Source organism: Buteo buteo, chromosome 3 (genome assembly GCF_964188355.1).
Source record: "Buteo buteo chromosome 3, bButBut1.hap1.1, whole genome shotgun sequence".
NCBI lineage: Eukaryota > Metazoa > Chordata > Aves > Accipitriformes > Accipitridae > Buteo > Buteo buteo.
In genome coordinates this window covers 31,061,666-31,087,697 of record NC_134173.1, presented here as the reverse complement: position 1 = coordinate 31,087,697, position 26,032 = coordinate 31,061,666, and the positions used below count along the sequence as shown (strand labels likewise).

Genomic DNA, 26,032 nt, shown 5'->3' with positions numbered 1-26,032 from the left:
AGCCGGCTTCGCTCCCCCGCAGCCCGGCACTCCACAGCAGCATCCGGGGCTCCGTGCGGCCCGCCCCACCTGTGCGGGGCGGGTTGCGGCGGCCGCCCCGCAGGCGCCGGCGGAGATGGTGCCCGACCCCGGCCCCGGCCCCGGCCCGGGCCCCGGCCCGGGCCCAGCCACCGCCCGCCCGCCCCCCCCCACCCCGCGGGCGGGGGCGGCGCCCGCTCCCTCACAGCGGGGCGGCCCGCGGCGCTGCGGCCCCCGCCCCGCCCCGGCCGGCACTCGGCGCCCGCCATGGCGGGGCTGGGGCAGGGGTGTGCGGGGAAGGCGCCGCTGCTGGTGAAAATCGTGATGGCCGGGGAGTCCTGCGTGGGGAAGACCTCCATCGTGCGGAGGTACACGGAGCCCGGCTCGCCGCCCGCCGGGGCTCCCACCTCCTCCTACTTGGCCACGATCGGTGAGTGACCGCGGGCCGGCGGCGGCCCCCAGGCAGCCGGCCCCGCCGGCGCCCTCCCGCAGCCGCCGGGCTGGCACCTGCCCGTGCCCGCCGGGCGCCCCCGCGGCCCGCCGCCCCTCGGCGCCCGCGCCCCGCGCCCCCCCGCGGTGCCCGCCAGGCCGCCGCACGGCCCCCGCAGCCCGCCGCGAAGCGGAGCCCCGCCGGCGGGCGGCTGCGTGGGCACGCCCGCGCTCGCCGCACGCCCCGAGGGCCTGGCGAGTGTCCCAGTGGGCCGGCAGCCGCCTGGGCGCCCGCTCGGCTCCCCCACCGCCGCGGGCGCGCCTCATGCCCGCAGGCCGCGGGGGCACGGTTCAGACACGACCTTCCCGGCACCGACGGCTCGGCACTGCCCGTCTTGGAGCTGTCACATCTCCCTCTGTTAAACTGGTCGCTGTGTCCGGCCACGACTAGCAGCTTAAACCTTCGCGGAGGTTTGCCAGGCTGTCGGGAAACGTGTCAGCCTCGCTCCCGCACCTCTTTGTGCCGGCTGTCACGCTGTCCTTGCTGTTTGTCTGAGGCATTCGGAACCGAATCTTTTTTAAAAACTTTTGAAAACAACTTGTTTCTTAATGTTCCTTGTTGCCCGCGACGCCGGATGGAGGCCCTGCTGCTGTACACCTCTGCAGGTGCAGAGAAAACGGTATCTACCTCAAAGAGGTGTCAGACATCAGTAAAATATCCAGTTCCTCCATCTTGCATGCTAGAAAGGGATTTAACCTTGTGCTAATAATTTTAACGGTGTGAAGTCAAGATACCTTCTACCATAGGTAGCTGCATGCATGATCATTAAAGCAGAGCCATTGGTGTGATGCAGATAACTAGCCCTGCCAGACCAAGGCAGTTTTGTGCTGCGCCACCATGCTGTCTTCCCACCGCCTCTGCAGATGGGAGGTGATGGGGAACTCCTCACTGCCGTGGTACGCCAGCCCCACTGTGCCATGGGGAACGGCAAGTTGACCATCCACATGCTGAAAACAGGGTCATCAGCATGAAAACCTGTAATGTGGGTGCGGTGGTTTGATTTGCTGTGGAGGTTTTCCCAATTTCTGATTGGGAAATTCTAATTTTTAAAAGTTTGTGTGTGTGTGTGTGTTAAGAATTATTTTTCATTTTCCATGCTCTTGAAGAGACAGTATGAACAAGAAATTGCATGCTCCTGCATTTGGAATATGCATGGCTCTTTTATACATTTTTCGGTGTGGGAGGAGTTGGTGTAACTAAATAAGTAACAGGTAGTAGCTGTGGCAGCAGTTCGTCCAGGGAATTACTTAATGTATGTGAGATGACTTGACCTGCCCACATGAGAATTGCTGAACTTGAACCACTTTTTATTTTCTTGCCCATTCTTGCAAAGCAGCTTCTGAAACCAACACAAACAAAAAGGGAAGAACACAACTAGCAGTGAAATAATGAAATTGATCCTTACAACAGGCAACTTGTTACCAGGCTTAGCAAGGAGTACCAAAGAATGGCCGTGAAAATAAACATCAGCTTTGTTGATGTGTTTTATATTGGAACATAGATTCCTGACCATGAGGTTGTTATTTTGAGACACAATTTCTTTTAATTCAGTCCACTGTGGAGTCAAAAACTCTTGTATGGTGGTAATATTAAGAATATATTTTCCAAGTTGTGGGTTGAAATACTTTAAGGAATAGTTAAGATAAAAGAGTTTTGTGGCAGTTATGGACTGAGATTAACCTTATTAGTTTTATTACTGTTCCTGAAACCTATTCTTGAGAGATATAAAAACTTTTTAAGCAAATGTTTATCTGAAATGTAAATGAATCATCCACATGTGGTATTTGTTATCCGAATGTGATTTTAAAGTAATTTCTGAAATACCGTGTTCCATTTAGTTCCATCTTAGGAGGTATATTAGAGCTCAGACTTTTAAAACAAATGGGATTGTGAGTGATGGCTTCCAAAAGAGTAATGTTGGAAGTTTCTTTTTAATGAAGTCGGCTACAACCGAGAACATGGCCTATAGGTTGTGGCCCGTAACAGTGTAAAGGAAGAAGACACAATGCAATGGTTTTTCTGTTCGTGATGTGTTCTCCCTCTTTGTTGACATCATCAAAACAAATACCTGTTTTCATCTGGATGCCTGTTTCATACAAGCTCAGTCAAATGATCCCTGCCTGTCATGCAGCCTACTGCATGCTCATCTGATGTTAATTGATTTTTCACCCTACCCGTCCAGCTGGAACAGTGATTTGAGTAGAGGGAAGATTATCCAGGCTGTGCATTCTCTCAGCCATCTGAGTTCCCTGACAAAACCATCTGCCACCACCTTCCTTAGTGGCAAAGGGTCATAGGCACAGAAGTTAAAAGGTTGTTGAAAGTCTCATTTCTGTGTCATGATGAATCACAGGTTCGTATTACTAGGAAAAATCCTAGTGTTATTGCTGGGGGGGGGGGGGGGAACCCCAAACAAACATTTTGTAGTAGGCTCCAGTAGTAGTGAACTTTTCTAAAATTATATATTTTATGGAAAAAAAAAATGCATCCACAATAAATTTTCATTGAAAGCTTTTTATGCAGCACTTAAACACTCAAGGCTGGGTGCCCTTCCTCCTCTTCAATTACACAGTTTGGGTAAATTATAAGCAGTTATAGTTTTCTAATTAAACTTATACGCATCATAAGGCAGATGCATTGTATTATGAATAGACTATAAAGAATAAATGTTTTTGTTTAAACAATGGCATTGCATATAAAGCCATAGAGAAAGTTTATGAACAAAAAACCCCTTTGTATACAAGCGAGCAGGATTCTGGTCTCACAGGCTGCGAGTTTGTTATTTTGCTGTATTACAGTGGCTGTGGTCCTGCAGCACACATATTTTCTGTGAGAAATGTTTCTGTAGTGGTGTGAGTCCTCCCAAACCTGTCATAGTTGAAAGTGGTGCAACTCCCACTTTAGGATTAAAAAAAAAAAAGAAGATAATTTTATTTTTACTTTTTCCTCAAAAGGAAACTTCTGCTTTTTTAATGCCTATATTTAAAAAAAAAATAATTAAGAGTGAGGTTGCAAATTCAAGTGATTTACACATTTTTTCTAATGCGCGATAAATTAAGAGAACCAGTTCTGAAGTCTGTGTAGATTCCCTGATACTTTAGAAGAAAATAAAGTAGAGCTAATCAACAAAAATGAACCATATTGAAGTAAAGATGTCCTGTGTTATTAACGCTAGTAGTAATCTGCATCTTAATTCTTTTTTTTTTTTTTTTAAGAAGGCTGGATTTTTTTTTTTTCGCTCTTACTTTCCTAACAAACCATCTTATCCCAGGAGTTGTTCTTCTTACCAAAACAGTAATTATTAGTACTTGTGACTGCTCAGATACCAGTCCGCTTCAGATATCCCTTGACATGTACAGGAAAAGAGTCTGACTCAAGTAATGCACCAACAGCTGGTAAAGGTTAAGTATGGGTAGGAGTAACACGGTGGAAACTCAACCCACAACATCTCACTGGGCATTTGCCAACTGACCAACTGCTTCCCTGTTTCTAGAGTTGAAGATGCTGTATGACAGTAAGTGGGCTAGGTAGAACCTGCACCTGGGCATGGACCACCCTCTGTCCCTGCTACCACTTGCATCCTGCTAAGCTGCTCAAACTCATATCTTCTCTGGATAAACGTATTTTTTTTAGTCTTTTATATCAGGAACTTGCCAGCTGTATTGGGGTGAAAAGTGTGTTGTAATTTTCTCTTTGAAGAGGACTTTTGCAGATGGCCAAAGACTATTTTATAGGTATTGAGGGAACAGAGGAGCAATTCACAGCTGAGTTCCCCTGCGGCTGACTATCTTGATGCTTTTTAGACCTAATTGTCTTTAAGGTGCATCAGTCCTAACATTGGCATATTTATTATTTGGAATATAAAGAAAGGAAATTAATCTCATGGCTATAAAACTTGGAAATAACAACTAGAATTTGAACTTCTACTCAGCATACCTCTTCTTGGTTTTATTTGACAGCTTAAAAGAAGCAAGTACAAGCTGTTGCATTCAAATAACATTCATCTCAAGAGCAGTAATCAATGCTCGCTTTGTTATGTTGATCATGTTGTATAATACATGGGCCTAAAAGCATCTGAAATCTGTGAGCTGTCTTTGGCATTGTATTTCTCATTTTTCTTTTCTGTCTTTCCAATTTGCTAAGTTTGCTGGAAATTTCATATAAAGACATGAACAATTCATGCATGCAGAACATATTGACTTCTGTTTTTCACTAACATTCATTGACCTTTTAGGTCAATAAATTTTGAAGTTGACTTAAGAAGTCAATAAGCCTTATTTTAATTTAGATTAAGTTTTAGTCTGATTCAGCACTCTGCTTCCCTTTCTATAAATAAAAAAAAGCTTATAGTAATTTATTATTAAAATGTATGTCAACTAAGAACTGTTTCCTCTAGGTCTGGGAATCCCTGGCTGGATTCTAATTTTTTGATGTATTCCCAACGCGCCATTTGAAAGTGACATTCCAGCCTTCCAGTGCGTACTCTGTCCTTCTCAACTGCTCTAACATCAGCTGTAGAAAGTGATACAGATAATTAAACAAAACCGTGTGAATGTTTTCCATCACGTTGGAATTTCACCTTACATGAGCAAATTTGACTTAAATTACATTTCCATCTGACATTATTAATTCCATCAAGGAAGCTTTGTGTAATATTAATTACAGATACCAATTATATTATTTCATCTTTCCTTTCCATTGGAGCTTCAATAAAAATTCATCAAGTGAAGGACATGATTATCATAATAATTTTAAAAACCTACCTAAACTCTTTTACCACAGATACACACAGAAATGTTAATAGCATTGGAATCATGCATGTGAGAGTGTACTTGTCAAAGTTTTGTGCACAATACATCCATCAGTAAAACGGAAGGGAGCATTTCCTTTACTGCATTTTTGGTTTATTGCCATGGATGCTTTCCTTTGATGAAGTCATTTGGCAGACAGGTTCTTAGAGAAATCAGTGCAATGGTATTAATTTAAAATTTTTGTGCTTTTTCAGTCTGTTTAGTTCTTTCAGTTGTCATTACTACTAGTGAAAAGCCACTCAAGTCATGTTAAGTAGCCATATTTTGACCTTATGGAATTTTGACCATGCAGTATGGCCAGCTATTGCAATGTCACCTTGACTTCACTTAATATAATTGACAAAAATAGCCTTATTGTTTTTCAGTGGGAAAAAAAAATGAGCAGAGAAATTATAGAATGGTATTTCAAATTTCAGCACTTGAAGTAATTGGAAAAAAAATGGTTAACTGTGAGGAAATGCATCACTCTAAGATGGCAGCTGATAGCTGGCAGATTCTAATATGAAGATTGAAGCTCTAACAACCCATAAATCCAGGTATCATCTACCACATTTGGAGTACTAATTTGATAATATAATAAAGGAAAATACTATAAATTATCAGGAAAGTATCTTTGAGGAGAGATCTGTAGTGTATGTAGAGACAACATTCTGCACTGATTTCAAGTGCTAATGCTTGCTTTTAGCATTAGCACTCTGCATCTGGGATACACAGTGATTAAGGCTGTAGAGACAATTATCTTCATTTTGTGAAATCTAGTGTATGTTTGTCTTTGTATATAACTAGTGCAGCTAATTCCTATTCATGTTCATGTAACCCTAGATTATTTTTTTTTAGGGATTTGGAAGTAAGGACAGAAAAATGGTGTTGTGCATGTAACAGCTTTGTAAGCATTTCTACCTCCCCATTCATAGCTGCCATGCTGTTGTGATGAAACTGGAAACAACTGTAATCGCCAGTATATCTGCCAAGTATTACTGTGCATAGGCCATGAAACTGCCGTCATGTCACTTGCCTATTCATGGAAATACCTATACGTAGTGTCAGAGTATCTGCACCTTTGCTTTGACCTGCCCCTCCATTGCTTTGTATTGGCATTGCTTTGTATTGTATTTGTGTAATGTATTGGCATATAGTTGTGTTCACCATTGAATAATTCCCTTTTACAACTTCCATTTTGAATGTATGTGGTTGGCTAGTTATTCTTTGTTTGATACAGTTCCTTTTCACTTTTTGTTCAAACCTGCATGATAACTAGAGCTAAGAAACAATTTTCAAAAGGAATTCATGCTATGAGAAATGTTTCTTCTTTCTTCTAGGCATTGATTTTAAAGTAAAGCCAGTAACGTTTAATGGTACAAGAGTGAAACTTCAGATATGGTAAGTTTTAATTTATATCATAAATGAGACCCAGCTAAATTACATTACAGCATGAAAAATCTCATCTGCTTTTAATTGCATGTCTTCCTAAAGTGGAATTGTTCCTACTAGGTCATTTTAAAATTTGAATTTGGCCTAGGGGAGCATATTTTTTGCAGCAACTAATGTAGTTAAAAAGAGGGTTGTCGCTAGGCTGCTTCAATAATAAAACTTCGCTGTTGCAGCATACAAACAATGCGGATCTATGATCCATATTAAGTATATTTAATTGTATAGGAACATTGAGGGAAGTGACAAAGCAAGAAAATTTGATATTTTGTTACCCATCAAATGTATGTTCAAAAGGGTCACTGAGAGCTGGTAAGATGAATCTTCAGGAACCTACACTCTATTTTTTGGTTTTTTGAGGTTTTTCTAAAGGCTGTGTAGGGCTACTGACAGCCATCTTTCTAGGCATCCAATACTGAAGGTTATCTATATTTACCAGTATTTAACTTCTCAGGAAGTAACTCTGTATATGATTTATCCAGTATTAGATGTGCAGTTACTCCATGTCGGGTTTTAATACAAAAGTCTTGGAGACTTGTTTACAGCTTTCTTAAGGTATAATTATGTGTAGGAATCTCTGCATCCCTGTATTTTATGGCTTTTTCCCCAAACCTACCTTTGATCTAAACCAGTTTACTGTCTGTGTCACAGTTAACAAATGTTAGAATATGGGATGTCATCTGTCTCCTGCAGTGCTTGTACTCCAGATTTATTTTTTTTTTAATCACCTGACTTGTAGTGATCTTATTGATTAACTGTATATAAAGAAGCAATGATGGGCTTGAAGTTACACTCAGACTTCAACCACTGGTTTAGCTTCCCTAGTAGGGCTGTATTATTCAGAATAAATTTCCAGTGTATTTCTTTCTCTGCTGTGTCTGGCACCCAGATTTTCTCTCATCCTTATCTTTTCTTGTTCCTTTCATGTTAGGGTACACCATTCAAAGTTTGGACAATACTCCTTAAAATAAAGTGATTTTTCTTGGGGGTTCTGCAGTTTGATCATCTTTTTTGTTATTGTTGTTTGTTTGTGTGTGTGTGTGATTTCTTAAAATTTCTTTCAGGGATACTGCTGGCCAGGAACGATTCCACACACTCAGTACCAGCTATTTTCGTGGTGCACAAGGCTTTGTTCTTGTATATGACATCACAAGTCTGGACAGTTTTCGAAGTATAACGAGCTGGATGAAAGACATACATGAGGTAAATATATCTAACAGTGGTTGATCTCTTAATGAAGTTAGTTAATGAGTTACTGCAGTTAATGTTTTAAGTGACTGCATGAGATTTATTCTTGTTCCTTGAGCTGTATGTTTCTAACCAGAATTTCTTACGTTTAACTCAGCACACAGTATGACAGTAGGATTAATGTTATCTGAAACTGGAATACAGTGTAGATTATACAGGAGAAGGCCATGGTGAGGCAGGAGTGTTTTCTGAGGTACTTTTAAAACATAGCTTCCAATCCAGTTTTGCACATGCTGAGTTACGGTGCTTTTGTCACTGGTGTGGCTACATACAAGCCAGTCTCCATGAGCTCATCCCGGGATTTTAATTGGCTTCCATGGTCAAAATTCCATATCACAACCAGTGATTTCTCTTTCCTAATTTCATTACTTTAGTGTAGTTACCTCATCCCAAGAATCCAAAGAAACAAATCAAATGAAACATCCTTTTCGACCTTGCCAGATGTTCCCTTTGAGAGGATGGTTTCAAGAATCATAGAATTATTTAGGTTGGTAAAGACCTTTAAGATCATTGAGTCCAACCACAAACCTAGCACTGCCAAGTCTACCACTAAACCATGTCCCTAAGCACCATATCTACACGTCTTAAATACCTCCAAGGGTGGTGACTCAACCACTTCCCTGGGCAGCCTGTTCCAGTGCTTGACAACCCTTTCGGTGAAGAAATTTTTCTTAATATCCAATCTAAGCCTCCCCTAGCACAGCTTGACGTTTCCTCTCGTCCTGTCACTTGTTACTTGGGAGAAGAGACCGACACCCACCTCACTCCAACCCCCTTTCAGGTAGTTGTAGAGAGCGATAAGGTCTCCCCTCAGCCTCCTCTTCTCCAGGCTAAACAACCCCAGTTCCCTCAACTGCTCCTCATGACACTTGCTCTCTAGACCCTTCACCAGCTTTGTTGCCCTTCTCTGGACACACTCCAGCACCTCAATGTCTTTCTTGTAGTGAGGGGCCCAAAACTGAACACAGGACTCGGGGTGTGGCCTCACCAGTGCCCAGTACAGGGGGACGATCACTCCCCTGCTCCTGCTGGCCACGCTATTTCTGTTACAGGCCAGGATGCTGTTGGCCTTCTTGGCCACCTGGGCACACTGCTGGCTCCTATTCAGCCGGCTGTTGACCAGCACCCCCAGGTCTTTCTCTGCCGGGCAGCTTTCCAGCCACTCTTCCCCAAGCCTGTAGCGCTGCGTGGGGTTGTTGTGACCCAAGCGCAGGACCCGGCACTTGGCCTTGTTGAACCTCATACAACTGGCGTTAACCCATTGATCCAGCCTGTCCAGATCCCTCTGTAGAGCCTTCCTTCCCTCAAGCAGATCAGCACTCCTGCCCAACTTGGTATTGTCTGCAAGCTTACTGAGGGTGCACTCGATCCTCTCGTCCAGATCATTGATAAAGATGGTAGAAACAGAACTGGCCCCGATACTGAGCCCTGGGGAACACCACTTGTGACTGGCCGCCAACTGGATTTAACTCCATTCACCACAACCCTTTGGGCCCAGCCATCCAGCCAGTTTTTTACCCAGCAAAGAGTACGCCTGTCCAAGCCATGAACAGCCAGTTTCTCCAGGAGAATGTTGTGGGAGGTACTGGGGGAGGAAAAGGAGAATCCGTTTTTGGTGGCAGTGAGCTGTCGGTCTGATCAGCTGCTTGTGGTACTGCAGCCAGAAACATGTACTTTCATGTGACATAGGAAGTGATTCAACAGCACATGGCTGCCAGGCGGGGGTGTGTTCCCACCTCCCTTCCTGCTTCTGAAGGTTGGCTCCCACTGTGCTGCTTCTGGAGCTCGTCAGAGCCCAGCAAGGTTCACTCGGACTTTCTAACATGGTAGAAAACTTAACACAGCAAAACCAGTTGAGTGGTTTTCTGCTGCATCAGTTAGTCTTAAGAGGTTCATAGACAGGTCTAACAGTTATTTGAGTTGGCGCAAGGTAAACAGGAGTAAGAAGGCCAGGAGGAGAACATGTGGGAACAATGTGAAGGAGGAACCAGGGAGGGGGGGAGTGGGCAAGCCCTTAGACATCAGATAATTCAGCTGCCTGTAACCCTGTACCCTGACTCTTTATTGCTAGGTCTCTCTTGATGTGTTCTCTGTTAGGTAGAGGCAGGTCAGTTTTAGAATGAAATAGTTCTCCTGGAAGGGACCTACAATGATCATCTGGTCCAGCTGCCTGACCAGTTCAGGGCTGACCAAAAGTTAAAGTATATTATTAGGGGCATTGTCCAAATGCCTCTTAAACACCGACAAGCTTGGGGCATCGACCGCCTCTCTAGGAAGCCTGTTCCAGTGTTTGACCATCCTCTTGGTAAAGAAACGCTTCCTAATGTCCAGTCTAAACCTCCCCTGGCGCAACTTTGAACCATTCCCACGCGTCCTGTCACTGGATACCAGGGAGAAGAGCTCAGCACCTACCTCTCCACTTCCCCTCCTCAGGAAGCTGTAGAGAGCAATGAGGTTGCCCTAAGCAGTAACATGGAAGTTTGTAGTTAGCGTGCTTGTGTAAGTTAGTATGCTTTTGTAAGAATCCAAGCAAGATAGCACTCTTTGTTGATTAAAATCAAGTAAACATTCAGGTAGTTTTTGTAATACTCTGTGAATTGGTAGGAATATGACATGATGGATGAGAGAGTTCATCTTGGGAAAGTGGGCTCAAAATAAAACCATCAAATGCATCCTTTTCTCTCTTCACAGCTTCAGTATACGGATGAATTAATGAACTACACATGGTCATATAACCAATAATATATACGCAGGATATCTTAAACTGTTGGTAAAACACTACATTTACGTTACCTCAGTATTAAGAACATTAATATGGTGACCTAGCATGTCATAATCCTTGACCTTCGAGCCATCTTAGAAGTCTTGGTGGCAACAGAGCCTAACTTGAGTAATGTGTTACAAAGGAGATTTGATGATACAATATTCTTACTGGCTTGTCTGCACACCCTTCCAACTAATACACGTTTTATTACTTTGTTAAGAAAAGTGTGTTTCCTTCTCCTGTTAGGCAAACCAACAAAAGTTATAACTAGATATGTCACTGGTGGTACAGTTTGATGATTAGCTAAGATTTAACTCAGTGCACAGTATGATAGTAGGTGTAGTGTTATCTGAATCTGAAAATGTAGATTATCCATATATATCAATTTTTATATACATAAAGACATGTATATACACGTGCATCTATTGATATGTGTATGTGTGTGTATACATATATATATATATATAGAGAGAGAGATACATATATAAAAAATACTGACCTACCTTCATACTGCCTTCAAAGGGGTCATTTTGTTCTCTTGTCTTTAATTAGATCAACAGGATGGCTGATTCAGTGGGCTACAATGCACAACCACAAATGCAAAGAAAGTATCAGAACCATGTGGCTGGAGTGGAGGGAAGGATGGGACTAGCTCTTCTAGCCAACATGCAGGGTTAGGGCTGCTGAAGTCAATCAGGAAATCACACTTGCACAAGACTACTTGCTGTTTGTGACACTTAAAAGCTTTCATGTAAACATACTCAAGCTATTAATATTTAGATTGTTTAATCTTAACCCTGAAGGTACTTCGTTAGTTTAAAATTTTAAAAATGGAAAAAAACTCAATTTAAAACAATTTCTGGGAATGTAAATTGCATGATTGATTGTACCAATCTCAAAACTAGCAATTAGTGAGTGTTGTAGTAGAGCTAGATAATAATAAAAAATTTAATTTAGTCCTAGTGGGATATCAATTTCTGAAGTGTCTTGGTGAAAATATATGGGGCCATTCATTGCAAAAGAAGTGTTTTTAAGCAATAACTGTTAAAACACAGGGCATTTCATGAAAATTAATTACTCACTGGAGGTTGGTGACATTCCCTGCATTTACTTTGGTCTGTGAATGCAAACCAGTATTTAATTCCCCACAAATGGCCAGTATCAAAGTGGCTGTTGCTACAGCACCCCTAAAAATGTGCAAATGTAGACATTTAAAAAAAATTTTAAAAGACAAACAGATACAGGTTTCATTACACGTCAGACTAATAGGTAATGTAAAGCCTGCATCTGAACAAATCAAACAGGATTTTTTGGAGACAATTCAGTTATTACATTATGCTCTCATTTTTTAATTCTGTGTACATAGAGATTTTAAACAAAGTTTTTTAAAAATCTATTCAGTGTGCTAAGCCATTCTTATAACAGTTGAAAATAACAATAAGCAATTCAGCATTCCTAAAAACTCCATTGATTTTATAAAAACTAGCCAGTCAGTGCTATTACAATCATATTACCAGTAATGTTCTCATTGTATTTCAATTATTTTAAGTGTGGAATACAGCAGCTTTCCTATTAAAAATGAATTATTGTTCAAGGAAGTTCAAGACATAAATATGCTGCCATATCTGTATTGTTGTAATACTTGTATTCAGAACTAGAGGAAACTAAGTAACATGACTGTACTTAAAAAAGCTTACTTGCAGATTAATATCTTAGGACATTATTGGCAAAAAAATTGGATTTGTAATGCACTCATTAGGAGCATGATAATTGCAGGAAAACTACTTTAGAACCTGAAACCATTCTTTATTTGTAGGATTGTGGGTGATGTCCAATTTGTTAAGGTGTTCCTCTTGTCTGCTGACATGGCTTTTAGCTATTGTATGCAGCTGTTCTCAAAAGCTGATTCTGTTTGGCCTTTAAAAATCAGATACAAGTAACTGTGTACCAAATCCATTTGCAAAGAACAGTTCTTTCCAGGCTGTTCTGAACAAACTTCCAACTAACACATGAGCAAAAAGTTCCTCAAAATAGGTCAAATGCTCAAACAGGTGCCCAGAGATGATCTGGAGATACTTAAAACTCAATTTAACAGGGTCTTGAGTAAGCCTGACCTGACTTTGAAGTTGGCCCTTCTTAGAACAGGGGATTAGACCAGATGACTTCCAGAAGTCCTTGCCAACTTAAATCACTCCGTGATTCATGCATGGCATCTGGGTCTCCAACAACTTTTGACATAGATGGTAGGCCCTAGTTTTCTTTTAAATACACTGGACTGATTTTCGTTGTGCTAGTCTGCTGGTGTGGCATGAAGATGGCATTACCAGTTCCTAATGATTATCTGCTGGAAATTCTCTGCTAGCACAGAATTTTCTGCATGGGGAGGACAGATTCATTTTCTCATGAAGTAGCAAGTCTCGGTGACGCAATTTAGTGTTCTTGGAATATATTAGCTTTCTATTTATGCTCTCTGAAAGAAGTGACTCCTCAACCAGGATGTGACATGTATGGCTGTGTTGGGTTACGGCCGTTTTTTCATAGTGCCCTCTTCTGGTTCGGTGCATTAGATGCATCTGAGAGTTGGGAACCTGGACTGTCGTTTGGTGTTTCTGCATCATACTTAAATAAATGCACCACAGCAAAATGCTTTACAAATGTAAATTAGCTTGACTTCAAACTCTTCTGAGTTTTTCGTCTTTAGATGGGAAAGCTTGGTGCCAAAAGCATCGAATTGTTCCAGTTCATAGGTGGGTTTGTTGTTACAACTCTGATTAGAACTGAAAATTCTTGTTCTTGTCACTCTGCTAAATTGGTTTATCTCTAATCCTAGACTAGTTTGAGGATAAATTGGTTTATATCTAATCAAGTCTAAGTTTGCTAACAGACAAATTCTGCCATTTGTACAATTCCACTGTAGTCCTGGAAACCAGGCATTTGTAATTGAGGTCATCATGTGGCACTTACTTAGAAAAGTATATGGAAAGAGTCATATGTATAGGAATCATAATATGAACACTGCCTGTGTGATGCTGTCAAAGAGATTGTGGGGACAATGTATTCCTAACAAATTATTCTTCATTAATACAAAGGATCGGTTTCTAGTGTCATTGTCTGGTGAGTAGGAGGAGGAAACTTCCCAGCTTTACGGCCTTCCCCAGCTCAGCCTTCATCTTGCAGCATGAGCATGCATATTTCTGTCTCCTCTTCAAATCTGCAAAATTATATTAATGCTACATTTCTTCCTCAAATACAAACTAATTAAGCATTACCATAGTGTATGTATCAGATCGGAGTTCTTGATTTCACTGTTTTGACCTGCAAACAAACTTCTGTTCCCTTTTCAAACTGTAATCAGTTAGTATCAACATCATGCAGCCCTGCACAGCTACACTCTGGAAATGTGGTGGAGGGACAAGATGGTGATTCTGGATAGACAGCTTTATGCAACAAGGAGTCTGGATGGGCTTTGGGTCATCACGCTCGATTTGCTGCAGGGGAGGGTTGAGGCCAGCCATTACACGGTAGGGTCTGTGCTCACCATTTAAAAAGCGAAGGGATAGTTTCTCCCAATAACCTTTAAGTACAAATGTGATGTAGTTCTCTTTCGATAAAGGTCTCCGTGCTACTTTTGACACATAATTTCACAGCACTTCTGTGAAATAGTTTTCCCTGCAAAATGAGAACAAGTGCAGAAAAAAAGACCTAACATTGGGGCGGGGAGGAATTACATAGAAAAGGGATGAGCAAGATACTTTCCCTTTTGCATTCTTGATTTCTGTTAATCGCCACATAGTCAAGGAGTTGGGAATTTACCTGGTTGAGTGCACAGGCTAGGTGAAAGTTGAGCAGTACTGTAATTAGTTCAGGGCGTGGATGGATGGCTCCTATCACAGCAGGCTGCTGAAGCACACCATGGTATTACCGTGTGGGAGTGCGGTGTGCCTAGTCCGGTCCCTGGCACTGGTACGTTTGAGGCTCTGGCACTGCTCCCTCCTGTGGCCACCGGTCACAGCAGCCTGGCTTCTGCTACCACTGGCTCCAACTGCCAGGGAATCCAACGGGGGAAAAAAACCTTTTGCTGAGACCTGATGGCTCCACACTCTTCAAAAAAACTTGGTCAGTCTCGACTCCAATTTTTGGAGACAAATATAGTGCTGATATTTCTTTTTTGGACGTTTAAAAAAGAATCAGGTAGGTTTTCTCCAAGGTCAGATTATTTTTATTTTAAATTTCAGTAAAATGTGAATTCTGAAATGTTAAAACCAGGAGAAAAACTGAGGAGAGTGAACCAAAAAATCTGGATGTATTTTTGACATACCAAGGCAAAACACTTTCTTTTTTCACTTCTCAAAAAAAAAAAAAAAAAAATTTCTTTTTGCCTTGATGAAATTGATGAAATTTTTAATAGTATTTTTCCATGACATGTGAAAAAAATGTTTCCTGACTCTATTAGCTTAGTCAGTGCTGACTTGCATAATAGCATCTTAACAACTGTGAAATAACTATCCTCTTTTTAGCTATAGATTTTGCATTTGGAAAGCTTATTCCTGAGCTATAAATAAAAGAGGATGAAAATACACAGTGAGCTTTTGGAAGCACTGAAGAGCCATATTTTTGGCCAATTCAAATCAGTGTACCTCTGCAGTTTTTATGCCAACTGAGCACATGGTCAAACTTCTGCCTAGTCGTATTGACTTATTTTTTTAAGACTTCATCTATATAATCAGGTTTCAAAATTTAAAATGGACGTCATTTGGTGTATATTTTTTAGTTTTCTAAAAGCAAGAAACTGCAAGATACCATCTTTAAAAAAAAGGAGTACTTGAGTGCTTTGGTGGAGGATCCATTCAAAGTGAAAATATATTATTACATTATATTAATGTAGAAATAATAGTTATTTGTTGAAATAAATACTTACTGGCCTGGTATCTCTAACCTCCTTTAAATTTTGTTACTATTTGAAGCTGTTTAGAAAGAACACTCGTACTGCAAAAATTTGTGCTGTTTGTACAGAAGTACATTTACAGGATGGTTTTATGGCTTTGTACAGAAAGTGTGCTAGTATTTCCCTGTGACCTTTTATTTCAGAGTAAAGTCAAATGTCACTTGTAAAACCTTCAGCTACATACAGTCTTAAAAAGTTGGTTATGTGATGATATTAAATTGGCTATTTACCCTATTTTAGGGACTGACGTACGTAATTTTATGTAGGAGGACCATTGACCTTAATGAGTAAAGCTTCGATGCATTCTGAAACAGCCAACATTTTGGTCTATTAATCCAGGTTAGATTGATTCTGTATTTTAGGCCTGTACTTTGTACTCTTATGATGAGTTTACTTATTTTAAGACTACATTATCTTGAACATCAGCTGTGGGTATGAAATGAAATTAGCTGACTCTAGAATGAGAGTGGATTAAAAAAAACGAAATAGTGTTCTTCAATAATAAATTGTGCCTACTGCGTACTCTACAAATTAGGCAACTTAGTGGTAAAAGTGCAGATGGACTAAAAATAATGATTCTGTCATCCTTTAATGAATAGAGGTTTTTCTTTGCATTTCTCTTGAGGGGAGGTACGTGTGTCCATGTGTATATGTGTGAGCTCTGGGGAAGACAATTGTCTGTGCCTGGTTTTGTCTTAAGGCAAAGTTATAAAAATTAAGACTTGGACAAAGATCAGAGATTTCATCAATGTCCTTGTAAAGAGACCTGCAGCCTGAGACCAGGCTTTCTGAGTCATCAGAGAAGCTGTGTGAGCATGTACTTTCAGAATATAAGCCATGGAATCAGACCATGTTAACTTTAATTGTCTCTAGATGGAGACCCTCAGGTTCCTCCATTTAAGCATCAAAAGTGGTTTTAAATATTATGATTTTCACAACAAATGTCAGTTTTCAAATTCTACATGCTGTTGCAGAACTGTTCTCTTTCCTTGTCATTATTCCAGTCATGTGTAGTTACAATGGCTTATCTTAAAATAACACTGATGTAAAGCACCCAGTGCATTTCACAGTCATCATGCACGTAACTGGATTAGTGGAACGAAGGATGGAGACAAGGTCAAAAAGCTAGATTTTTCTTCCTTTTGAAATCAATGAGGTTTTTAAATTTTACTTCATTAAAAATCTATTGCCTTCTTCCAAGTGTCTTGGAATAATCAAAGTTTTATGTTGAGTTTTAACACTTTGAATGTAATTTTACTGTCTGTGTGCAAAAGTGAAGCACAGAGAGGTGCTCTCTCAGGTGCAGCAAATTCCTTCCTTTTTACTAGTGAGTGCTGGATGTAGACCAGACTAATGCTAATCCATAAACCCATTACTTTAGGGAGGGCAGTGTCTGTGAATCTGGGGCATTTCCAGTCACTTTAAAGCCTCAAGATGGAGCATTCATCAGAAGATGGTGCCCATGCACCGTATACTTTATATCTTCTGAAAGGGGTTGCAAATTATGCCCTGCAATTGTGGTGGCTTTTTTCTGCTCTTTGCAGTATTGCTTTTTCCTCTGAATCCCAGTAACTGATGGAAAATATTTCCACAGATGAAAAGGTCAGGACAGAATTTAGCCTTTACTTTCAAGTAAATGAAGTGTTGAAGGTTAGTGTGAGCTGAAGGTGAAGGGCTTTTGTTGTTTGCTTTTTTCTTACTTGACACTTATTAATGCTGGTTCTCTTTTAGAAAGCAGGTGATGAAGTGGACGTAATACTGTTGGGCAACAAGTGTGATAAGGAGTCAGAACGTGTAGTTCCAAAACAGAAAGGAGAAAAGGTATTGATGACTGGTACTTTCTTTGGGTTCTCCTGAGTATCTTAATATGTGACTGTGAGCTGTTGCACTGAAAATGATAAAAAGCTCCTGAATTCAAAAAATTCTATTAGGAATTGCTCCAGAAGAACAGTTGTGGAGTTCTGGAGTGGTTGGGGTTTTTTAACATATGAGCAGAGATGCATTAAGTAACTCCTAGCTGATCTCTTTAGAATACCAGTTTTTATTTTAAAGGTTAAAATGTACCTTAAAAGTATTAGGCGTTACGACAGAAATCTTACATTTTTAATTAAAACTAAAAATATTTTAAAGTCTGCATTTTCAGAGTACTGTTTTAATGTGGAATTCTAAAATATAACGCATAGTACATTGTGCATAGTTTTTTCTGGTGTCTGATACGCCCATCAATGATTTTTTTGCTACAGCCTGACTGTGAAGAACTATTCTGGCAGCCTGTGCACTGTGATCTCCATTGTCTGTGAATAGCCCTAAGTAATACTGGACAGATACATTTATGGAACATCCAGCTCCCCTAGTTCTAACTGTGTATATGTCGTACAGCTGAGACTGCAGTATAGTTTATACCTGCTGACCACGTGTAAGGGAAGAACTGGTGTTAAGCAGGGATTGAATCAGGCGGGATGTCTTGTGTTTAAAGAAAAGAGCACTGATAATTTTTTGCCAATTATATAATCCCAGATTAGGGAACTTTAAAAAATAGCATCACATTTTCAACAGCATTATGAATAGAAATTTTTGAAAGTTCATTGTTCATATGCAGGGTACTTCCAATGTTAATGTACTATCTGTGTACAAGGAATAAGGTTGCTGAAGAATATGTATATACTCTCAAAGAATGCAGTCAGAAATCTAGAGTAACTGGATGCATGTGCACAAGAGGGCAGTAGTAGGGTTTTGCATATGGTATTAACCATGACATTTTCTGTCATCTGTGTACTTAACCATGCAATCAAAATTTCTCTTAATAGTGGGTTTTCTTCAGAAACAAATCATTACCTCCTCACCAATGAGTCTGCTTTCTAGATTTCTCCTGTGTTTTGAGGGAAGGCAGCTCTTCAGTTATACTATTTCTTCTTTTAACATGATTTACAAATGCTGAAGAATCTGACTGAACCAGCTGGATACAGATTCCATTAGCAGAGAGAGAGCTAATAATTGTCTTCTCACTCCAAAGAAGAAAATGTCCGTATTAAGAGGGGAAAATAGTTTCATACTAACTCTGCCACATAATAATTCATACTTACATATTTCATATTACCCTGTGATTATGAACTCTAAGTATTGTTCTCTTCAGAGCCTTGCAGAGAAGACCCTAGATTCCCTGGGAATCTTACCTATGTTGCCATTTCTATAACAATCTGTCATGACTGAGTGGCCATCATTATGCCACTTTATAGACTAATTTAATGCTGAGAAATTATATTTTTTGTTGTTTTCTTTTGTAATTATATAATTTTGATCACTCAGAAATCAATGTATTTAATTTTATCACTATGAAGTGTTTTCTTGTCTTAGTAACTTTTTATTCACTTTGACAAAAGTTTGAACTCAACCTTGGGCTCCTCCAAACCCACCCACCTCCCAATAACATTATCTTTTTCTCTGAAAAATAAATAAAAATGTTGAAGGTTCTATGACTTGGTAGAATGTGGCCATTTTTCTCCTATCAAATCTTTCCAACAGGAAAAGCCAAGTAAAACATTCTTCCTTTTTTTTGCTTTTGCTGTCTTCATGTGCCTGACTTCAAAGCTGATTTTACAGGTACAATACAAATGAAAAAACCCATTCTGCACAGTTCTAGGAATATTTCAGACACATCCCTCTGATTTCAACACTAAGAAATCATAGCAGCACTTTGCTAGGAAGTAGTATATTTTGAGTTAAAAGAAATGAACAACTGGAATTAAATTTCACCTTGGAAGAGATATTGGCATTACTTATTTTGTTATTGTAAGACATGAGCTTATTTCACTCAAGATCTCCAAACTGTTCTCAAGGATAATATAAAATAACATTTCCCAGTAGCATAATTCCCATAGGTTTGTAAATGTATTTAGGTATTTTATTTATGGATCTATTCAGGATGCTCCCAAAGGCAAAAAAAGGTAATTCTTTGAATGTGCCTTCCCAGTTTCTTTATGAGAGGGAGTAGCCAAAGCTGTTTTCATACTTCCAACTGCTTTAACACTGGACTGTTGGGTTTTTTTCCATCTAGCTACATTTTTAGAGGACTTGCTTGCCACAATACTTACCAGTATGCAAGGTGAATAGGAATAATACATACATTAATCTTCTTCAACCAATATTGTGCACATACAGAGAAAATGGGAGTGCGTTAATAGGTGTTGTAGGCAATGTAGTAACATGATACAGAGGAGCTGAAGTACGCAAGGTTTTTTGATTTTATTTTATTTTTTCTTTTGCATTGGTCTTCATGGATGGAGCTTGCTCCCACACCTTTGCATGTACTGGCATGGTTTGGGAAGGAGCAGGTCAGCCAGCAGTGGGAAAGCATTGAATTAGAAACTGCTTAGGAAAGTTGGATGCATCCGTAGGCACGATGAAGTTCACCTAATTGTGCTAAAAGAGCTGGTCAGAGTGACTGGGGCCACTGCCAGTCAACTGAAAAATTATGGTGGTTAGGAGACATTCCTGTTGACTAGAAAGATGCCAGCATGACACCTGTCTTTAAAAAAGGCAAGTAAGAGGCTTCAGGGAACTGTACTCAGTCAACCTTGCTTCAGTCAGTGGAAGGATTGTGGAGCATGTTGTCATCAAATCCTTTTCCAAGGACATAAAGGACACAAAGATAGTCTGGAATAGTCAACAGTGGGCAAATTGTGCTTCACCGTCCTGGTTGCCTTCTGTGATGCCAGGAAATGACTGTGTGGACAAGGGAATAGTGGTGATTGTGATACATCTTGAATTTAATAAGGTTTTTGTCACCCTTCCCATGGCATCCTCACTTGGAAGCTAGGAAATGTGGGCTGGACAAGTGGTCCATTAGCTGTACTGAAAACTGGCTGGACTACCAGAGGCAAAGGGTAGTGATCGAAGGCTGTGTGTCTGGTTGGTAGCTAGTAATGAGCAGAGTACATCAGGGGTGTGTAGTGGGGCTCACATTGTTCAACATCCTCATCAGTGATCTGGCTGATGATACAAGATTTGCATGTGACATGAGGTTAAGGGGTGTGACTGGCACACCAAATGGGAGAACACCAATTCTGTGGGACCTTGGTAAACTTAGGAACTGAGCCAACAGAAACATCATGAAATTCAGTAAGAAGTGCAAAGTTTTACACCTGGGATGGAATAATCCCAGGCACGAGTCACTGCCCTGCTGCAAAGGACTGCCAGGTTACAATGAACACCAGCTTGAATGTAAGTCAACAGTGTTCTCTCATTGCTTAAAAGCATGTTGGGCTACATTAGAAGCATAATGGGTGGTAGATCTGGGGAGATTACTATCCCCCCTACTTAGTGCTGGCAAGGCCACATGGAATATTGTGTCCAGCTTTGGCTCTCCCATTTCAAGAAGTGTGTTGAGAAACTGCAGAGAGTCCAGCAAATGGGTACAAAGATGACTGGAGTCTAGTACCAGTAATCCATGAGGAGAACTGAGGGAGCTGGGTAAAGAGGCTAAGGAGCCTTGTTATTGGTCTACAGCAATTGAATTGTAGTTGAACGAATGACAGAAATAGACTCTTCTTGGTAGAGACAGACAATAAAGCAAGGGGCAGCAGACACAAGTCCTGGCTTGGAAGGTTCAGGTTGGAGGTAAGGACAACCAGTTGCAGTAGAAGGGTGATGTAGCCATGGAACAGAGTCCCATAAAGGTTGCAGAATCTTCATCGTTGGCAGATTTTGAGACTCAGGTAGGCAAAGCCACGTCTGACCCCATATTGTTAGGGGTTAGTGGCAGTAGTCCCATTTCAAGTGGGGTTATATTTCCAAATTATTTCTGTGATTCCATGATTAAAATGGTTCGTCTTCATCAGAGTTTGTACATAGGTAGCCTCTAGGAGTCTGTTACATGACACAGGAAAGGAAAAAGGAATATTTAATAGTAGAATCTGTGTACTTTATAAGCTGCAAACCAATCTTCTCCACTTTATTGGCTGTATTTTTCTTTATGAACCATTATGCATCATTGTTTTGCATTGACTCTTGCCAATAGTCAAATGATCGTAACTTTCTGTAACAAGTTGCTGCAGTACCAAAACCAGTTCATAGCAGTCAGCTGGAGTTGCAGAATCCCTTATGAAGTAGTCTGTCTTAAGAAATGGTCCAGATCTCAACCTTTATTTTCAAAATCACATTTTCTTATAGCATTTTGGAAAAGAAACCATTTTGCTTACTTTGTTTTCTACCTTTGATATAACCTTTTTGTATTTTGACTAAAACTTTGAAGTCCAATTCTTGTACCTTCATGCTCTGATTTCGGAATTTTTGTAAAGCATTGATTTGTTACTTCTAGAGCTCAGTGAAAGCAAACATAACTGCCAACATTAAACTTTTTATCCTAATGGAGAGCCTTCCAAATAAATCATTAAGTGGTTAGTAATTACAGGATTTTCTAGCTGTTATAAGCAGTGATATTTTCTTTGCCTGTGATAGTCTTCTCCAGATGTGTACTGACAAAGGATCCATTGCAAAGGGAATAAATAGAGTCTCCCACTGTGTTTTTCTGGCAGATACTATTCTTACCTTGACCCCCTCCCTTGGGAGGCAATGATGCAACTGTTTTCTCCATGTATTTAACTGTATAAATTAGAAAAAGTTTAGGAGATTAAAAAACTATTAATTTTGTTGTGTTTTTTTTTTTTTCTTCATGCCAACATATCTCTAAGCTATCTGTAAGGGAAATACACTGGAAGTGAGAGAACATGAGTAAATTAAATAAAATCAACCAATGTAAAGCCTATGCTGCCCTTTTCTTCTAAGTATTTTCTCTCTTCTCCTATTACCATAATATGTTTTCTCATACATATCTGTTTTTTGCTTGCCTGTTATCTCTGTGCTTCTCTCTCCCTGATAAAAAGGAGCATCTCTTTTTTATATTTCATCACTCCTCTTTTTCTACAGTTTTTGGTACATTTGTATCTATACTTTTCTGTCGGCACTCCATTAGTTTCCTCTAAATAATTGCCTAGGAGACAGTTCATTTTCCAAATAAATCAAAACATTGAGAACAGAGCCACTAGACTTCATTCTTCTTATTTACAAGTAAAGATAAGTTAAAAAAGCTGTTCTGAAAATATAAAAATTTAGGAAGAATGTTTTAAGAGTTACCTGAAATATATAAACTGAGGATGAATATACAGTACTTTACCGAGCTGACATTTACTTAGTCAGTGTTTATATAGCATGTTAGAAGCTGTCAGAACACCTCTACATCTCTTGCTATTAGTATCAGGAAGTTTTTTTTTCCTGAAGACTATTCATCCCATTGCCGACATTTGTATTTCAGCTTGCTTGGGAACATGGAATACCCTTTTTTGAAACCAGTGCTAAAGATAATGTGAACATTGAGGATGCATTCTCAGTCTTGACTAAGGAAATACTGGAAAAGGTAGGCTCCTTTTCTGAATAGAAAGAAAATGGGAGATTTTTCTTGACAGATTGGGTAAACAAGGTTGTAAATACAGAAGACATTTGGCAAAGCACAGCCAGTGCTGTTTTTGCATTATGGAGTTAATATTTTGGGGGGGATCCTGTAGCTGTAGACATAACAGAGGAGGAATGTGGGGGAGAAGAATTGTGGGAGAAGAGAACAACAGAAGAGGGGAGCAGGTAAAATACACTTCAGAGAGAAGGTGAAAATTCAGGAAAACTGCATTTGTGGCTTTCCTTCCCATGCTTTTCTTCAAGGGAGAGGTTAAGAGCTCCAGAGTAGTCCCAATTCCGTGCCAGGAAGATTCCTTTTTCCTGTAGATTTCTGCAGAAAATGCATACTGTGAAGATGCTGCATGCTGATGGAATGAGCGGATCTGTTATGTTCAGCAATCAAATGTTTTATCCAAAGTTCATAGCTGTTTGTTTGGATGATTTATGCTAGTGCTTTTGAAGTTATTAGGACCTAAAGATTTGAGTTAATTAGTGGTAGAATCAACACTGTAGCTGTCAGAGTCAGCATCTCTAACTACTTGGAGTGTGTTGGCTTAAAGGTCCTTACTCCTCAGAGTTGCAATACTTTTGTAGGACTGAATTATTGTTAATTAGCTCTGAGAATGTTTTGCATCGCAATTTATTTTTAGACAGTAGGATATTATTTTAGACATTAATGGATGTTCTTCATGCAATGCATTATCATTGCCATTCATCACCAATATTAGTTATACAAAACTAACCTTCCATTCCGAATACTATTGAAGTCATAATAAAGATAAATGAGCAAAATTACTGACAAAGTCATAAGTTGCAGTGTTTTGATTAAGTAGCCATAGGGGATGGTCAGAATAATAGCTCAGGGTTGGATGGCTTCTAAATCAAGGTCCTGTCGTATTATGCAGTAACACAAGCTGTATTTGGTTATTTTGGAGGAGGGAAAAAAAAAAGAAGGAAAGCTTTTGATTCCTTTAGCATGAAAATGCAGCTCAGCAACTCAACAGTCAAATTATCATTTAGAACAGGAGGATAATGGCAGGTCCTTGAATAGTCAGCAGAAAGTCTCAAATAAGATAACTCTGATTTTCTTGTAAGTGAAAAAGACATTGTCTACTGTAAATAGAGAATATATTTGTTGTTATGAAGCATAAAAACCACAAAGCAACAGCTATGATCATAACTGCTGCAAAGACAAATATCTGTGAAGCAAGCATTTCTGCACAGTGCGTGTGGGCAAGACCCGAGAAAATTCTCTGCAGCGTGCAGAAATGATGTTTGGATATTTCTCACATTAAGATTGCCTGCACTTATTTTACTTTAAGTGGAACTTTAGTATTCCTACTCATCTTCATGAAAATTCATGGGTTTTGTAGTATGGACATGCAAACAAATTCAGACCATGTTGAAAATGTTACACTGCTGCATGGCTTTAATTAGAACTGCTTGAGAATACAGCTGTACACTGCGTGCATGCATGTGTGTTTGGAAAAATATGTCTGTGACAATTTGTCAAGTTTGTCTGTAGTAACATTTCACCTTATCTAGAAATGTTTGCAATCTCTGATGGGGCAACACGTACCATTACTTTGGTGTATAATTTGCCATTTTTGGTGAAATGCAATTGTTGATTTAAACAAGGACTCCTTTAGCCCGATTGGTTTTGCCACTGGCCTGATAAGATAGAGTTCACAGTAAAAAAAATAAATCTACCATACAGTTTCATCATGGTTTTCAGGTTCGACAAAATAATTTGCTTGTTCACAAAACTGTGAAACTGAATGTAGTACTTGAATTTTAACTTCCTCTAACTGATGAAATTTTGGAGAAGGGAAAATGCAGTAGGAAGTGTGACTAGCAGCTGTGAAAAATGACATGATAGATGCCAGTCTGAGATCACTTCAGTCATACATCCATTCTGTAGTGGTAAAATATGTACTTACTGATTGTAAAAAGGAGATACAGCTTTGCACAATGTTTTGGCCCAGGACACCTATGTCTGAGGTAGCAGGATATTGAGCCTCCCTTACTTCTGCAGTAGGACCACCTGTCCCAGACTGATGAGATGCTTCAGTGGAAGCATGTCATTGCTTTACTAGTCCCACAGAGGAAACTCAGTTTAAGGAACTCCCTGAAAAAGTCTGTTATGGCCATGCTTTTGGGAAGTATGTGGAGGTCATTCAGAAGTAAGATAGATAGGCAGGGCAGGCTGGCAGGCAGTAGACCATTTTGAGATGCACTGCACTAGGCTGTATTAATATGAGGAAGTCTAGGATTTTTTATATACATTCTTGTTCACCATCTACTACAGGCATTTCTTTATTAACTAAATCTACAGAAAACACTCCTGTGGATGAGGAAGATCAATGTCTGGAGTTACAGACCTCATACAGAAGTAATGAGCTGCTTGATTCTCTTGAAATTTAGAACAAGTTGTGGTTCAGTGGAGGACTGGGAAAAAAACCACATTAAAATGTGTCAGACAAAAAAAAAAAACACACCAAAACCCCCCAAGTTTGTATTGTCATTATTTTGTGCTGCATTTTCCTATCTCTTATTTTGTGATTTTACTTGTAGTGGGCTTAAGGGAGGGAGAAGACTTCTGTATCTCAGTGATTCAGATAACTAAAGCACTGCTTGACCTTTCAGGTATTTACCATCTCAGCCATTCTCTGCTGGGTCTCAGTCCTACAGCTCTAATTTACATAGGTAGTCTCATTAAAATAATCAGATGTTATTTGTCAGCTCACATTGGTAACAGCTAAGGAGTCATGCCATATTTTTGAGAACTCACGATTTTCAGACCAATCAGTTGATAATAACTGATTTGATTGTATTCAAAAGGCTGCAGTGGAAAGGAATGTTAATGACAGCTTATTCCAGAG

General features: G+C 39.9%; 1 protein-coding gene across 4 annotated transcripts in view; it reads left to right on the top strand.

The window, feature by feature from the left end:
- Positions 1-225: 225 nt before the first annotated feature.
- The window catches only part of LOC142029022 (ras-related protein Rab-10-like), a 32,442-nt gene continuing 6,635 nt past the window's right edge, over positions 226-26,032 (top strand). The window contains exons 1-5 of one of the 4 annotated variants that reach the window (XM_075023223.1): positions 226-448; positions 6,639-6,699; positions 7,812-7,950; positions 17,436-17,525; positions 17,948-19,153. In XM_075023223.1, the coding sequence (XP_074879324.1) occupies positions 286-448; positions 6,639-6,699; positions 7,812-7,950; positions 17,436-17,525; positions 17,948-18,004 (510 nt within the window). In that variant the 5' untranslated portion in view covers positions 226-285 and the 3' untranslated portion in view covers positions 18,005-19,153. Of the gene's footprint in view, positions 449-6,638; positions 6,700-7,811; positions 7,951-17,435; positions 17,526-17,947; positions 19,154-23,013; positions 23,116-26,032 lie in introns of those variants that run through there. The other 3 variants (XM_075023219.1, XM_075023220.1, XM_075023221.1) reach the window with 3 other exon arrangements.